General features: G+C 35.0%; 1 protein-coding gene across 2 annotated transcripts in view; it reads left to right on the top strand.

Annotated features, from left to right (window-relative positions):
• LOC143537320 (uncharacterized) overlaps positions 1-2,953 on the top strand; it is a 239,718-nt gene extending 236,765 nt beyond the window's left edge. Inside the window, exons 1-3 of one of the 2 annotated variants that reach the window (XM_077031111.1) lie at positions 2,012-2,090; positions 2,571-2,753; positions 2,839-2,953. In XM_077031111.1, the coding sequence (XP_076887226.1) occupies positions 2,592-2,753; positions 2,839-2,886 (210 nt within the window). In that variant the 5' untranslated portion in view covers positions 2,012-2,090; positions 2,571-2,591 and the 3' untranslated portion in view covers positions 2,887-2,953. Of the gene's footprint in view, positions 1-2,011; positions 2,091-2,570; positions 2,754-2,838 lie in introns of those variants that run through there. The other variant, XM_077031112.1, reaches the window with a different exon arrangement.
• The last annotated feature ends 12,896 nt before the right edge of the window (positions 2,954-15,849 follow it).

Here is a 15,849-nt window from a genome sequence, read left to right on the forward strand (position 1 = left end):
TATAACATTAAACAATGTAATTTCAACTCATTTTCGTACACTGTAAATCGTTATTGTATTTAAAGTTTTAAACGATGCTAGTTACACTTCGTCTTTTGTGTCTTGTAATGAAACTGTAAACACAACAAAAGGCTCGTAAGAAAGGGTCCAAAGGCTTAAGTCTTGGAGTCTACCCTCTCAAAAGTCGTTTTTGATATCATGATCATAAAAGTCATGTGTATCTATATATATATATATAACATTTTCCAGATTTCCAATGTATGTGCCAGAGTGAGGAAGAGAGAGCTTTGAGTATATAGAATTATAAGGAAAACTCCTTAAGAAAGGCCCTCAATGTGAGGAGCTAAAACCCAGAGAAGATATTGGGCTCAAGTCTATGGGCCGATATGAGTAGGGTCTAAGTCTCTAATAATATAGTATAACACTATAAACTATCATTTATACATCTTAGGCTGCAGTGGAGGGGCTGCAATTGGGGGCGAATTGTGACACGTGACGTCCAGTCAGCATGGAGTGAAAATTTGTTTTTGGGTGTAATGGTGTAGGGGCTACAAGTTTGACCCACAGTGTGTTTTTTTATTATTTTCTTTTTATAACTAAACTAATTAAATAAAACCAATTTATTTAAATAATTAAATAAAAATGCATTAAAATTAAAAAAAATACAAAAAGAAATAATTACCATTTCAATTGTAAGTTCATCGTGTAATACACGGGTTTCTAAAGCTAGTGTCACATTTGTATAAATTATAATAATTACCAAACATGTAGTAATTTTACCACACTAGTGTCACATTTGTATTGTCACGGGGCCTTTTTCATAATATCTTTATTAGATTAATGTTCTCCTGTGTCAAAAACCCTTTTGCACATCAAACCCCTCGTCCGTAACCTGCGAACTCGAAAACTCGCCGGCGCCACCGTGACTGCTATCACCGCCGCTGCATTCTCCTCCGTCCACAGACAAGTGAGTCCAACTTTTATTTATTACCTTCAATTGCTAACGGTAATATTTATATAATAATATTATTATTCAACTTTGCTGGCGACAAGTTTACCTCGCCCCCGCCCCAAATCGCCCAAAAATCGGTGTTTGCGCCCTTCCTCGTCCCAAATCACCCTCAACCTTCGCTCAGTACACATGGCCTTATAGATGAAAAAAAAAAGACATGGGTGCTATTTTTCAAATTCTATTTCTATTTCTATTTATATTTAAAACAATAAATTTTTTTATTTTATATTTTGTACGTATTAAATAAGAAAATGAGTTATTCAGAACAGTTTGTTTTAACGAATAAAACCAAGATATAGTTACTGGGAATTATATCAAAATATAGCATTCTCTTCGTTTATTTAGTCAAATAAACTTTTATAAACAATTCATAATTATAGAATAAACTAATATAAAATCTTAGTGTTATAAATACGCATGTATACTTTTTTTATGTATATGTGTAAGTTATACAACTAATTCAAATTAAGTATTATCTTAGGTGTCCTTTTAACACAATCTCAGTTATTCACTTAAGTTAAACCTTATTTTAAAGGATTCGAATCAAATATTTGTTTCGTTATGTTACCTCATTAGACAAAACTCAATGCAATGCACGGACATGGATGATAAATTGGAGGATAGAGGAGAGAAAAGGTATTAAGTCATTAGTTAAGTGCATACACGGATGATATTGTGCGATCAAATAAACATCATGTTATATTTATATTGTTTAAAACTTTTAAATGTATCTCTTATCTAATTGTTTACTACATACTTATAATATACTTTTCCCTTCTTGAAAGAATATTATTTTTCTTTACATGATGAACTTATAATTCACACGAAAAATCATAATTTTGATGATAAATTAGGAATTTTTTTTAACCAAACCGGTTTTTAACTCTTTTAGAAAATATATATATGTTTTTTTTTTTCATCCAATTACATCTCTACATAATTCTAGAAGTACAACCAAAAGGCCCACCAAATTATTTTATATATTGTTTCTCCTCCATTCTCGAATCATCGTCTCTAGCCTCCACTGTGGTTTTGCTCATTGGTTTTTTCATCTTCTACTTCTCCATACTCACGTATTGTAAGACTTCCTTTCATTAATTTTCTTTGACTTCTATTGCTTGTTGATCTTACAGACTTGTATCTTTAAATGTTGTATTGTGACTGATGCTTCAGAGCCGGTCCTAAGGATCATAGTGCCTTATACGAGCCCAAAATAAGCCCATTAGTCTAACGAGTTATGTAAACTATTTTTTTTAATGATTAACGTTATAACAATAAACATATATACAGTATTAGTTTAGAAGTTTTAATGTTTTATTTTATATAGTGATCTCAGTTTTTTAGTTGTATATATAAAGATTTAGTTCCCCCATAAAAACGCTTCGATTAGACTAGTAGCTATGGTTTATTAATTTTTATATAATTATCATGGTCATGATTATTATAAGATATGGTCGGTTATGTTTATTTTGTTATTATTTGTATCTTTGTATCGTACTCCTATAAATAGTTGATCAATCATGGATTATTTACGGAATATTTATTATTATGTGAATAGGTATTTTCTTCCCTTCATAGGATGGTTGTAGAGGAACCACCTTTTAGGCCAAGAGAGAAGTTGATCGAGAAGCAAAAACTGTTTCAAAGCGTTAAAAAACCAACGTATCTAAAAGGTCCAATGGACAAAATTACCTCGGTTGCGATTCCAATTGCGTTGGCAGGATCTTCACTGTATCTTATTGTGAGTGTACTCTTGTGTTTCATTATCAAATCAACTTCAACATAACACATAAACTGGTTTATTTCTCGTTAATATACCTTTACAGGGACGCGGTATCTATAACATGTCTCATGGGATCGGAAAGAAAGAATAATTGTTTATATGATGAAGAGGCCGTATGAGAATATATGACAGTCTTCATCTAGTTGTGTTTTAAGGCGATTTACTGTATGTATGCTACTAGCCTACTACTATTGTATGATAGAACTTATGTGGTATGTAATAAATCTGAGATAATGTATGGATTCTGTTTTCACTTTTCAGTAACAAGATAAATAGTTCATAGTTGCACCGAATTATAATAGAACTAATACAAGAATATAAACTAATATAAACAAATCCACTTCAACTAGTGTTGCAAAAATCCCGACTAGGCGTCGATTAATCCCCGAATAATCCTTAGTCCTCACTTCACTGATTAATTTTGGTTAATCGGTCAGTGGTCAAATACGGGTCAAATCCGGCAAAATCACTTGTTTCATGCAGATTCTGGCCAAAATAACGGTTTCCGGCGAAATTCCCGCAAAAATCAGCGGTTTTCAGTGAGATTCCAGCCAATATGTGTTTGTGTATGTACAAAACTGAAAATTACATATAAAAATGTGTGCGTGTATATACAAAATTGAAAATTATACATTAAAGTTCGATCCATTTAATCCCGATTAATCATTAGTCCTAACCTCGGCGCCCGACTAGCGCCTAGCGATTTTTACAATACTACTTCAACAAATAAAGTAGTGGAATACTAACAAGGCTCTTCGCCTGCTTCACGAGTCGCCATAGCTTCGCGTACGCCACTTGTTATATATAGACAACAATAGCACCCAAATTATTATTATTATTATTATTATTATTATTACTATTATTATTATTATAGAGTAAAAGAGAAATTTCCACAAGTGGGTACTTTTTGTTTTTATATATTTATTAATGTTTTTGAAAGGAGATAAATGCATTGGTGTTGACTGGGTGGTTAAGCTGGTAAGGAAATGTGTTTGTGTTGGTTTGGAACCCTGGTTCGAGTCATTGTTTCATTTTTTTAATTGTGTTATTTATGTTTTTTTTTTGTTTTTTTAGTTCCGGTATCGTAACGTACGTGACGGACATTGACCAAAATTGTGTAGACTCATCGCCTCAACGCTTGGATTTTACCAAAGCTCGAGCTTTAATGACCGACACAACCTCATGGTACACCTCAGTTTTTAAATTGTATTTTAGTTCTAATGCCATAACGCACATTACCAAAACTGACCGCATTCGTGTCCACTTACCGCCTTAAAGGCGGGACTCATAATGTTTGGGTTTTACCAACGCTCCTTAAAGGGTTAAATGTGTATAAATTTGAAGTCTTAATTTCAACATTTGATTATAAAAAAGGCTTATGTACTTTTAAGAGTTAATATTTGCATTTTATATCTTGTATCTTGTATCTTGTATCTGTATGTTCATATCCGTTCCGTATAATGTATTTCCAGAACCATCCATTAAATTCACAAAAAATAAATGGTAAATAAACCGAAAAACTTACGGTATCGTAACGCAAGCCTTTCATCGGGAACCGTTTTGTTATGTTTTTTCCTTTTCTATTTTTTTGTTTTGTTTTGGTGTAGTTCTGGTACCATAATGAGTATGACAGAAACAGACCGAATTTGCACAGACTCACTGACTCAACACTCGGGACAGTCAACGCTCGGGTTTGATAAACACCCACGTTTTATCGACTGACGTCACCCCATTGGTTCACCTCAGCTTTTATATATATGATTTGTTGTTTTAGTTCTGGTACCATAACGAGTAACCGAACAATTGTTTTTGTTTTAGTTCCGGTACTGCTACGAACGTAGTCAATACTATGTCTGGGTTTTATCGACCGATTTTCCCGCGCAACGCGTGGGTAACTTGCTAGTTATTATTATATATAAGTTTTGGTGCCGCAAAGGCACCGATTGGGCCATGTGACGGCCAACCATTGTCCATATTAATTTTTTTATGTTTTAGTTTTGGTACTGTATCGAATATAACCGAAACCGATCATTATGTTTTAGTTTCACTTCCGTATCGAACATATCCGAAACCAATTGAATTTGTGACAACTCACCGCCACAACGTGAGGAACCGAAAAGTCTGGCTTTTACCGATTAAATAAAGGTCGTTTTATTATATATATAACAATTGATAACTTCGGTGTCGTTAAGCCCTGATTGAGCCAATTGGAGGGACCATACTTATCACTTGCATTTTGAATTTTGTGTTTTTTTTTTTGTTTCAGTTTCTTTTTTATTTTTTTTATTGTTTTTTTGTTTTAGTTCTAGTATCGTAACGAAATAACGGAAGTTGACCAGACGTCAGTTTTATGGTTTTTTTGTTTGATTGACTTCCGGTAACGCAACAAACGTGATGAAAACAGGTTGATTCCGCTTAAGCTCATCGCCATAACGTCCGGGATCAACAACGCTCATGTTTTACAAACGCCCGAATTTACTGACAGACACCACCATATTCGTGTACCTCAATTTTATATTGTCCATATTTTCGCTCTGGTAACGAAACAAAAACTAACCGAATGTCAATTTTGTTTTTTTAGTTCCGGTGTCCTGACGAACGTGACAGAAACCAACCGAATTCATGTAGAATCGCCGCATTTTGTTCTATATCCAGTAACATAACGCACGTATGAAAACCAACCAAATGCCAATGTTGTTTAGTTTTATTGTGTACATCATCGTCTCAATGCCCGAGATCAACAACGCTCGGGTCTTCCCAACGTCCAGGTTTTACCGACCAACACCACCCATCTCAATTTTCATATTTTTTTTGTTTTATTTTTAATTTTTAGTTACAATATCATAACACACGACACCGAAACCGATTGAATTAACGTCAACTTATCGCCTCAACGTCGTGGGCCGACAACCTTTTGGTTTTACCAACTTGCCCGACTCAACGCGCCGGGTAAAACCCTAGTTATATATAATAAATAACAAGTTTGGTGCCGCTAAGTGGTGATTGGGCCACTTGGCGGCACCGTATTGGTCGTTGTCATTTTGTTTTTTATTTCCAATACCGTAACAAACATAACGAAATCCAACCGAATTTCCGTAGACTCACAACTTCAACGCCCAGGACCGACAGCGCTCCAGAATTCACACACGCCCGAGTTTATAAACCGACGCCCCCTGCCACTTGGTCAACCTCGGTTTATATATTTTTTCCGCTTCTTTTGCTTCAGTAGCATAACAAAAGTAAACGAAACCGACCGAACTCGAGTCGAGTTACCGCCTCAATGACCGGAACCGGCGGCGCATGGATTTCAAAATAAACATCAAATAGTTTATTTGTTTGCATGTTAATCTTTTTTATGCTACTCTGACGATATTTTTTTTGGGTTTTAATGCTCAGGTTAACAGTGTATATACCGTAACGAGTGTAACCGATAATATCCAAATTCGTGTTGACTCATCGCCTCAATGCATGGGTCTGACAACAACTGGGTTTATCACCGTCCGTTTTTTACCCACCTGTCCCGGCGCAACACGCAGGGTAAAACACGAGTCATATATAACAATTAGGGTTTGGTGTAGTTGGATCTTGATTGGTCTATGTTGCAACAACCCCTTTTGGCTACTTCATTTTTTTTCTTTGTTTTTTTTTCCTTTTTTAATGTTAGATTCTTTGCGACTTACGATTTAAAGTCGGTACCGTTGATAACGATCGAGTTCTTTAACTATGATTTAATGCCGACGTCGTAGATACCAACCAAATACATGTTGGTTCCCCACAGCAAAGCGCAAGTTTTTGTTGTTGTTATTGACGATACTGTCAGAATTCGCGTCAACTCGCAGCAACAGCAACAACAACAACATGCGTTTTCTTTTTTGTTCACCGTCAGTTTTTTTATGTTCGTCGATTTTGAATGAATTCGTGTCAGTTCATGGACACAACACATATGTATTTTTTTTTGTTTGCTGCACTTTTTTTTATTTAAATATGTTAATTATTTGGTGTGAACGAATTTTTTTTTGCTTTACTTTCGGTTACATAACCCAATACAGACCACATTTTTCTCGGTTTGCCTCACAATGCGCGATTTATTTATTTTTATAATTTAGCGCATACATCGTCGATTTTGCGTCAATTCGCAGCCGTAACGTGCAAATTTTTTTATAGTTTTTCGTAGTTTTTTTTTGTCGATTCCGATGAATTCGCATTAATTCACAACTAAAACACATGGTTTTTTTTGTTCATTGTAGTTTACTTTTGTTTTAAATTTGTTAATTTGTTATATATGGGTGTAGATAAAGTTATTATTTTCTTTACTTTCGGTGTCATAACTTGATACCAGCCAAATTTGTGTATGTTCGCTACCATAACACACGCTTTTTGTTATGTTAATTTGTTGTATTTGAGCGTTAACAAGCTTTTTATGTTTATTTTAGACGTCATAATCTAGCACCGACCGAATTCACCTCGACCCGCAACCGTGCCGCATGGGTTGATGTGCTATATGACTGGCAATAATATCAGCCCAGCGCAACGCGCCCGGTATGCCCCTTCGCGTTGACTCGCCGCATTTTGTTTTAATTCTGATACCGTAACAAACGTAACGAAAAGCCACCGAATGTGAAATTTGTGTTTGTTTTGTTGTTTTTAGTTTTGGTACAATAACAAACGTGACGGAGACCAACCAAATTCACTCAACGCCAAGGAATGACAACGCTCAGGTTTTACTAATGCCCGAGTTTTACCGACCTACGCCACCCCATAGGTCTACCTCAATTTGTTTTTTTGTTTGTTTTCGTTTTGATACCATAATGCATGTAACCGAAACTGACCTAGTTCGCTTCGACTTACCGCTTCAATGTTCGAGACCGATAATGCTTAAGTTTTACATCGCATGGGTTTTACTGATCTGCCGAGCGCAACGCGCCGGGTGAAAACACTAGTCTACTATAAACGTCATTGATCCGCCGTTGGTAACTAGTTATTTTTATTTGAATTTTAGTTATTGTTGATCAGTCCTAAGTATTGCAACTCTGCCTCCTTAAAACAAATTTCGACCTCGAAATTGTTAACTAGTGATAACCAAATAGTTTGAAATAACATACGTTAAAATCTAACTTCCAACTTCTCAACTCAAATATTTGAAACTTTAAACATACCTGAATAAGAATTTATGATATAAAAGATAAGTGATAACTAATCAAATGACAAAAGTTGATAAAATGATAACCGAAAGCAATTGTTGATATAAATAGTTTACAAGTATTCTAATGATCATTACTAGTTTGAATCGACAACAAACAATGTGCTTAGTTTGAACCGACAACGAATCATGTTCTTAGTGTGAACCTCAATTGGGTTTCTTCATAACTAAAATTTAAGCTAAACCTACTTAGCTACCGATATGAAGTCTTGCATATACAAAGAATTGTTACTAGCTTTAATCTCTTCTGCAGTTGTCTACTCGCAGGTTGATTAGCTTTAACCGGTGATGATTCTTGCATTGTAAAGACCTTTAACCGATTACAATATTTGTAGTAATTCACCGTTTTATTAGAACCTTTATCTTTCAATACAGTAAGTAAATTCTTCTAACTGATCAAAGTTAATTATCTTTATATTAGTCCATTAGAATCTTCATATTGGGGAGAGACTGCTGGTTACCACCGCATCTTTTATGGGAAAAAGGGACAACACCATAACAAGTTTAGTTAATTTCTTCACCCACGTGAATTCAAGGATTTTCTTTATAAGAGTGTCTGCTAATGATAACATATGAAAAGTTTTAGAAGTGTACACCAGCATTATAAGATACATGAAATAATAATTTTATTTAAAACACTTACCTTTTATATTATCAAAGTTCTTAGTTATACCATCAACGTTTAATTTATTAAACTACACCACAAGAACCTCTATTGTGTGGACAGACTGCTTGTTAGAATGATGTCCTTGTCTCCTTGATAGGCAAAAGAGATAGAATCATTGCAATAATTGCAATTGGCATATTGGTGAAGAAATCTAAAGGGGCTGAGAAGGATATTGCGGACCGGAAAGATGATAGTGTTGCTGCTGCAACGCATGCTGGCATGGCGTGCATGGATTGCAGAAATGAGAATGACAATTTGGATGTCATTTTGAACTCATTCATGTCGTGGGATGGGCACATTGATTCGTTTACCACCACCAACTCCACCAAGTGCATGGCATGCACCGATCGGAGCAACAAGAATGACAAGTTGGATGAGCCCATTGATTCTTGTATCCCCACCAACTCCACCGAGTGCATGGCGTGCACAGATTGGAGCAACGAGAATGAAAATTTGTATGACATTTTGAACTCGTTCATGTCGTGGATCAACACATTGATCCCCCCCCCCCCCCCCCCACCACCAACTCCATCGAGCGAATGGCGTGCATGGTTTGCAGCTACAACTCCTACAAGAATGACAATTTGCATGGTGTTCATTTCATTGGATGAGCCATCAACTCCACCGAGTGGTTCCTCTGATAATGATAACAAATGAAAAGTTTTTAGAAGTGTACACCAGCATTATGAGATACATGAAATAATAATTTTATTTAAAACACTTACCTTTTATATTATCAAAGTTCACCATCAACGTTTAATTTATTGAACTACACCACAAGAACCTAGAGATGGCAAAATAACCTGAGCCGACGGGTTTACCTGAAACCCGAAGCATCTAGGACGGGTATACTCGAAGCCCGACGGGTATTGGGCCGGGTATGAGATTAGTTTTGAATTTTTTTTGCAGGTACGGGCCGGGTATGGGATTTGGTGATACCCGACCCAATTACCCGAAACACATACCCATTTACCCGAACTATATACCCGAATTATAAACCCGAATATTTTTAAGCATTAATTTTATTTTTCTTTAACCTTTGTCTAAAAAAATATTTTTATTTTAGATATATATTTTAAAAAATATTATTTATATTTATATGTATATGTTATCAACAAAATAGAAAAAATTCATGTCAAACAACTTTAAAGTCATTAGTGTACTGCCTTTTATTTTATGTAACAAATGAAAGTTGAAATCAAAATTAACCATAAATAGAGCATTGCTATTCAGTAAACTAAATTCTAGAACTAAAATGAGCACTCAAGTCATACAGAAATAACACTAATAGAATAATAGGTATACATGTGATAATAAAGATATAATTATACAAATTGATTCAAGTATTCACTTTAGTATAGTAGCAGTAGACAACACATAGCAGACAACACAGATAAGTTACATTAATTCACTATAGACAAATTCAATTAATCCTCAAACCAACTCGATGCAATATATATATATATGATAATTATAATGGAAAAAAAATACATGGAAATCATAACGGGAATTTTCTTTTAACAAATTAACGGGTATACCCGATACCCGCGGGTATGCCCGATACCCGACACATACCCGACGGGCAACGGGCCGGGTATGAGAATGAATTTTACAACCGGGTATTGATATGAGCTTAACAATACCCGGCCCGAACCAGGCTCATTGTCATCCCTCCGTATGGTGAAAAAACTCGCCCTTTTATCATAAAAAGCTTAAAGGTAAAAAGATAAAATATTGTTTTCAACTTGAAATTTCATTTTCCAAACTTCATCGACTACAAGCAAAATGATCGTAATTATCCAAGACAAATAAAGAGGTTCATAAAATGAAATCTCAAAATTGTAAAAGTTAAGATTACCATATGTGTTAAATCACACCTGATATTTTGTTATAATCCTATGAACAGTCATCATGTTATTAACGGTTTTGTGTTCTTCACTACCTTGCAGTATGAAATCGATTACAAGTGAGCCTGCTATATTCGTGAAAAAATCGAAAGCTTACCATAAAATCAAAACGGATCTCTCTCTCAATAATAAATTCACACAAGATAGCAATATTACAAGTAACGAAACAAGATCTAAAGAATGCTTACCCTGAGGTGATGTTTCTTCTTCTCTATCATTGTCAACGAATCGTTACCATTTAGGGTTGTGGACGGCGATGGCGGCGGTTGTGATGCTAATTAATTGTGGAATGGTGAATTAGGTTTACAATTGTGTATAGAGTATTATGTGATATTTAATAGTTTAGATTGTGGGCTAATAAATAAAATATATCTTTTTTGGGCCTACATGACAAGTCTACACTAAAATGAATACTAACATATACGAAAAGTTAATAGGCGAAGAAGAGGGGCTCAATCCAATATTACAAGGGCCGCATTGAAAAATACTTGTAATAAACAACAACACTACCTATCTAATAATGAAAATACATAATAATATCCCATTGTCTGAAATTTTTGTTAATGCGGCCCCAAAATTTTGAGGCCCAAGTCCTTATTTATTTTATAATTATAACTAACAATTATCTGCTGATATCCACTTTCACAAAGAGTTGCGTGACTTTTAAAAAAGTACTTTTAATTACATGACCTAACCTACATGGAGTTCAGGGGCAAATCTAAGGGGGTGGGGGGGGGGGGGTTCAGGAGGGTCCGTTGACCCTCCGACGACTCTGCGACAATCAAAAATGTCACTAGGGAGATCTAATACTTGGTGTTTTTTTTATGATTTTGACCCTTCAAATTATTATCAGCTGTGTGGTTGAAGTGGAAAAAGAAACAAAAATAACTATTATCTGAAACAAATTCAATGAAAAGGAGGGCTGCGGCATATGTTATTGTTACTTTACAAGGAAGAAGAAGAAATGTGAAAGAGGAGAAGGGTATTTAAAGTATTACCTTCGTTAAAACAAACTGATTTCAAATATTGAAAACTTATTATTCTAATTCTGCTTATTCATTTGTTTTCTCTCTTTACAGACTTTTCGAGTAGGACAAAACTCAACTTATGATACTAATATTTACATTTCTTTTATATTATTTCTTGCTTTACAATTGATATTTATTACAAAAAAGAATTAAAAAAAAGTAAGAGTAAACAATTTCAAACTTTTAGCTAGGGTTGGTTGTTTCAAACATTTAAACAAGTTCGGTTTAGTTAGATTTTAAAGTTTGGATAGTTGCGTTTTGAAGAGGTACATAATCAACACCAATTTGTTTCGGTTTCTAAGAAAAACATAACCGAACCATCGTTTATTAGTTTAGATTGGTTACTTCAGTTTGGTTTTGTCATGTTATTTGTTTGCGCTTTCGATAATATGTTAAACTCACCCCTGTTGTATATCAATTAGCAAAATTACAACTAGTCGTATGCTAATGAATGCAACATCCTTTTTATTCTAACCCTCATGTCCTAAAGTTATGGTTTCGCAACTGAATTCGAGTTTGACCCTCATAGATTGGTTCTATAGAAGAAAGAAGAAACAAACAAAACAGAGAATACCAACATGGCAGCATGAACTTGAAACCTAAGACGTGTTAACAGTACATAACTACATTTATATGGTTGCCCAAGCTGTTGTATTACATGACATCATGTACACTATACATAACCTACCGTACTATATTTATTCATGTGTTACAAAACATTACTCAAATTCCTCATTTCTGTAAAAACATTTTCCCCCTTTGCTAAAACAACTCAAACACCGAGTTTTCACTTCGACCCACACTCCGATCATCACACGTTTTAGGAACCTTGGGCGGCACTGCACACCGTATCAAAGCCCAATTCAACCCTTCAAAGAACGCGTGCTGCTTAATCTCTGCAGCCGCCTTTCACCGAACCTAACCTATTTTCCGGCTGTTTTTGTAACAAACTTTTAATTAAATCTCTAGCATGAAAACTAACAATCGGACTGTTTGAAAACTAACTACTAGCTGTGGCAGAGGATTGATATGGACTGCCACATCAGATTTCTCCTTTGGTGCGCGCACTTTTGGAGTGAAACACGGGACTTACAATGATGGTTGCGGTTGATAAACCAACGTACCTGAAAGGTCCAATGGACAAAATTACCTCGGTTGCGATTCCAATTGCATTGGCAGGATCTCCCCTGTATCTCATTGTGAGTGCACTCTTGTGTTTTATTATCAAATCGACTTCAAACACATAAAATGGTTTATTAATCGTTAATATACCTTTACAGGGACGCGGTATCTATAACATGTCTCATGGGATCGGAGAAAAAGAATAACTGTATATATGATGAAGAGGCCGTATGCGAATATATTGTTACAGTGTCTTCGTCTAGCTAGTTGTGTTTTAAGACAATTTACCGAATATATGCTACTATTAATGTATGATAGAACATATGCGGTATGTAATAAATCTGAGATTTAATGTATGGATTTTGTTTTCACTTTTCACTAACAAGATAAATAGTTCATAGTTGCACCAAACTATAATAGAACTAATACAAGAATATAAATTTATATAAACAAACCCACTTCAACTAGTGTTGCAAAAATCCCGGCTTGACGTCGATTAATCCTCGAATAATCCCTAGTCCTCACTTCACTGATTAATTTTGGTTAATCGGCCAGTGGTCAAATCCGGCAAAATCACTTGTTTCATGCAGATTCCGGCCAAAATTAACGGTTTCCGGCGAAATTCCAGCAAAAATCAGCGATTTCCGGTGAGATTCCAGCCAAAATGTGTTTGTGTATGTACAAAACTGAAAATTACATATAAAAATGTGTGCGTGTATACAAAATTGAAAATTATACATTAAAGTTTGATCCATTTAATCCCGATTAATAGTTAGTCCCAACCTCGCCGCCCGACTAGCGTCTAGCGATTTTTACAATACTGCTTCAACAAATAAGATAGTGGAATAATAACAAAGCTCGTTGCCTGTTTCACGAGTCGTCACAGCTTCGCCTACGCCTCTTGTTATATATAGACAACAATAGCACCCAAATTATTATTATTATTATTATTATTATTATTATTATTATAAGTTTTGGTGCCGCAAAGGCACCAATTGGGTCATGTGACGGCCAACCATTGTCCATATTAATATTTTTTATGTTTTAGTTTTGGTACTGTATCGAATATATCCGAACCCGACCATTATGTTTTAGTTTCACTACTGTATCAAACATATCCGAAACCAATTGAATTTGTAACAACTCACCGCCACAACGTGAGGAACCCAAAAGTCTGGCTTTTACCGATTAAATAAAGGTCGTTTTATTATATATAACAATTGATAACTTCGGTGTCGCTAAACCCTAATTGAGGCATTGAGCCAATTGACGGCACCATACTTATCAGTTGCATTTTGAATATTGTGTTTTTTTTTTGTTTCAATTTCTTTTTTTATTTTTTTATTGTTTTTTTTTGTTTTAGTTCTAGTATCGTAACGAAATAACGGAAGTTGACCAAACGTCAATTTTGTGGTTTTTTGTTTGATTGATTTCCGGTAAGGTAATAAACATGATGAAAACAGATTGATTCCGCCTAAGCTCATCGCCTTAACGTCCAGGATCAACAACGCTCGTGTTTTACCAACGCCCGAATTTACTGACGAACGTGACAGAAACCAACCGAATTCTTGTAGAATCGCCGCATTTTGTTCTATATCCGGTAACATAATGATGTGCGAAAAAATATATATAAATAAAACACGAATCGCAACTAAGCTTTAAAAACCAAACAACCTATCCTAGTTCACACAAACAACAAGTGTACCGGTCGCTTATAGCAAAGAAACGGAAAGTCCGGATATCAAACTCGAAGACACGTGAGAACGGCTCAGATTATAAACCCTAATCCAAGTCATACCTTAAAATATTTAATTGATTTTATCTTATTCTATTTTAATTAATTTAAAACTAACTTAACTTAACTTAACAAAACTACTGGAAAACTTAACGGCACTAACGGATTTTAACAAATGTGAAGAAACGACTACCTAGGCAAGAATCCTATTGACGGTTTAATGGCTAATGGAATTAACTAATCACACAACACCGGGATCTTAAAATAATCAACTAAGGTTCATTAAAGTTCGCTAGATTACCTCTCGGTCTCACCAACTAACCCTCACAAATCTAAGAAGATTGAATAAGTGCACTGGGAAAAAGATTACTAAGGTACCCTAATGACGCATCTTCTCTCAGACTCAACGACACAAAACCCTCTAAAAATTGGTACTAGCAATTCTAGGGATAAAGGGGTAACTATATCTAACCCGATCTAAGACACTTATTTGCACGCAAAACTAAACCGGACAAGACCAAAACTCGCTCTTGCACAATTCTAACCTAACCGAATAAAGACGCGAGACAAACCGACTCCCTATTACCTCTCGGTCGCAAGGAAGGTGAAACTATTGAATTTTAATAATTAATTGCACTTAAGATTCCTATGGTCGCGTTAACCACAAACAGATCAAAAACACCAAGTCTATGGCCTAAACGTAGAAGCTAATTGAACGACACACAATCAAACAATCAAAGTAATACGCGGAATCAATAAACAATAGTTATATAAAAACAATGTTTTAACACATCAAAGATCAAACTAAATAAAGCATTTCAATAATAGTACATCATGTGATCAATTAAAACCAAGTAAACAGTCAAACAAAATCAATATTCATCTCAACCTAGATAGTTTAAGAGTTTAGCCAACACTCATATTCAATAGCAAATCAAAATAAATAAGCTCAAAGTCTGAATTCATAACTGATATAATAAAATCAAACCGGGCAACAAAGTTTGGTTGAGTAGATGTGAACCAGGATGCTATATAATCAAATCAATTCCTAAGTCTCTTCTTCGAACCCACAAGCTGTTCACCACCTGTTGTTCTCTTTCGTCCTTTTTTTTCCTTCGCTCTCTTTTTCTTTTTTCCACAGTAGGGTTAAAGACCCCCCCATAATGATGATGTCGTCTCTATCTTTAATCTCTTCTTTTAAGCCCATCTAAAGTTGGCTTGTTAGGAACAATTAGCCCATATTGCAGCCCAAATGTGCTCCGGCCTTCGGGTCTGTTTATTTCCTATTACACATGAAGGAATTCTAATTCTTGTAAAGACTTTCATAAATAAATTCAAAAACCAAATCCACTGGCAACATCCCTTTCAAATTAGACAATAAATATAAAAGTGTCA

Source organism: Bidens hawaiensis, unplaced genomic scaffold, assembly GCF_021521415.1.
Source record: "Bidens hawaiensis isolate Kalapana, Puna unplaced genomic scaffold, B.hawaiensis_p1.1 tig00011171_1, whole genome shotgun sequence".
NCBI lineage: Eukaryota > Viridiplantae > Streptophyta > Magnoliopsida > Asterales > Asteraceae > Bidens > Bidens hawaiensis.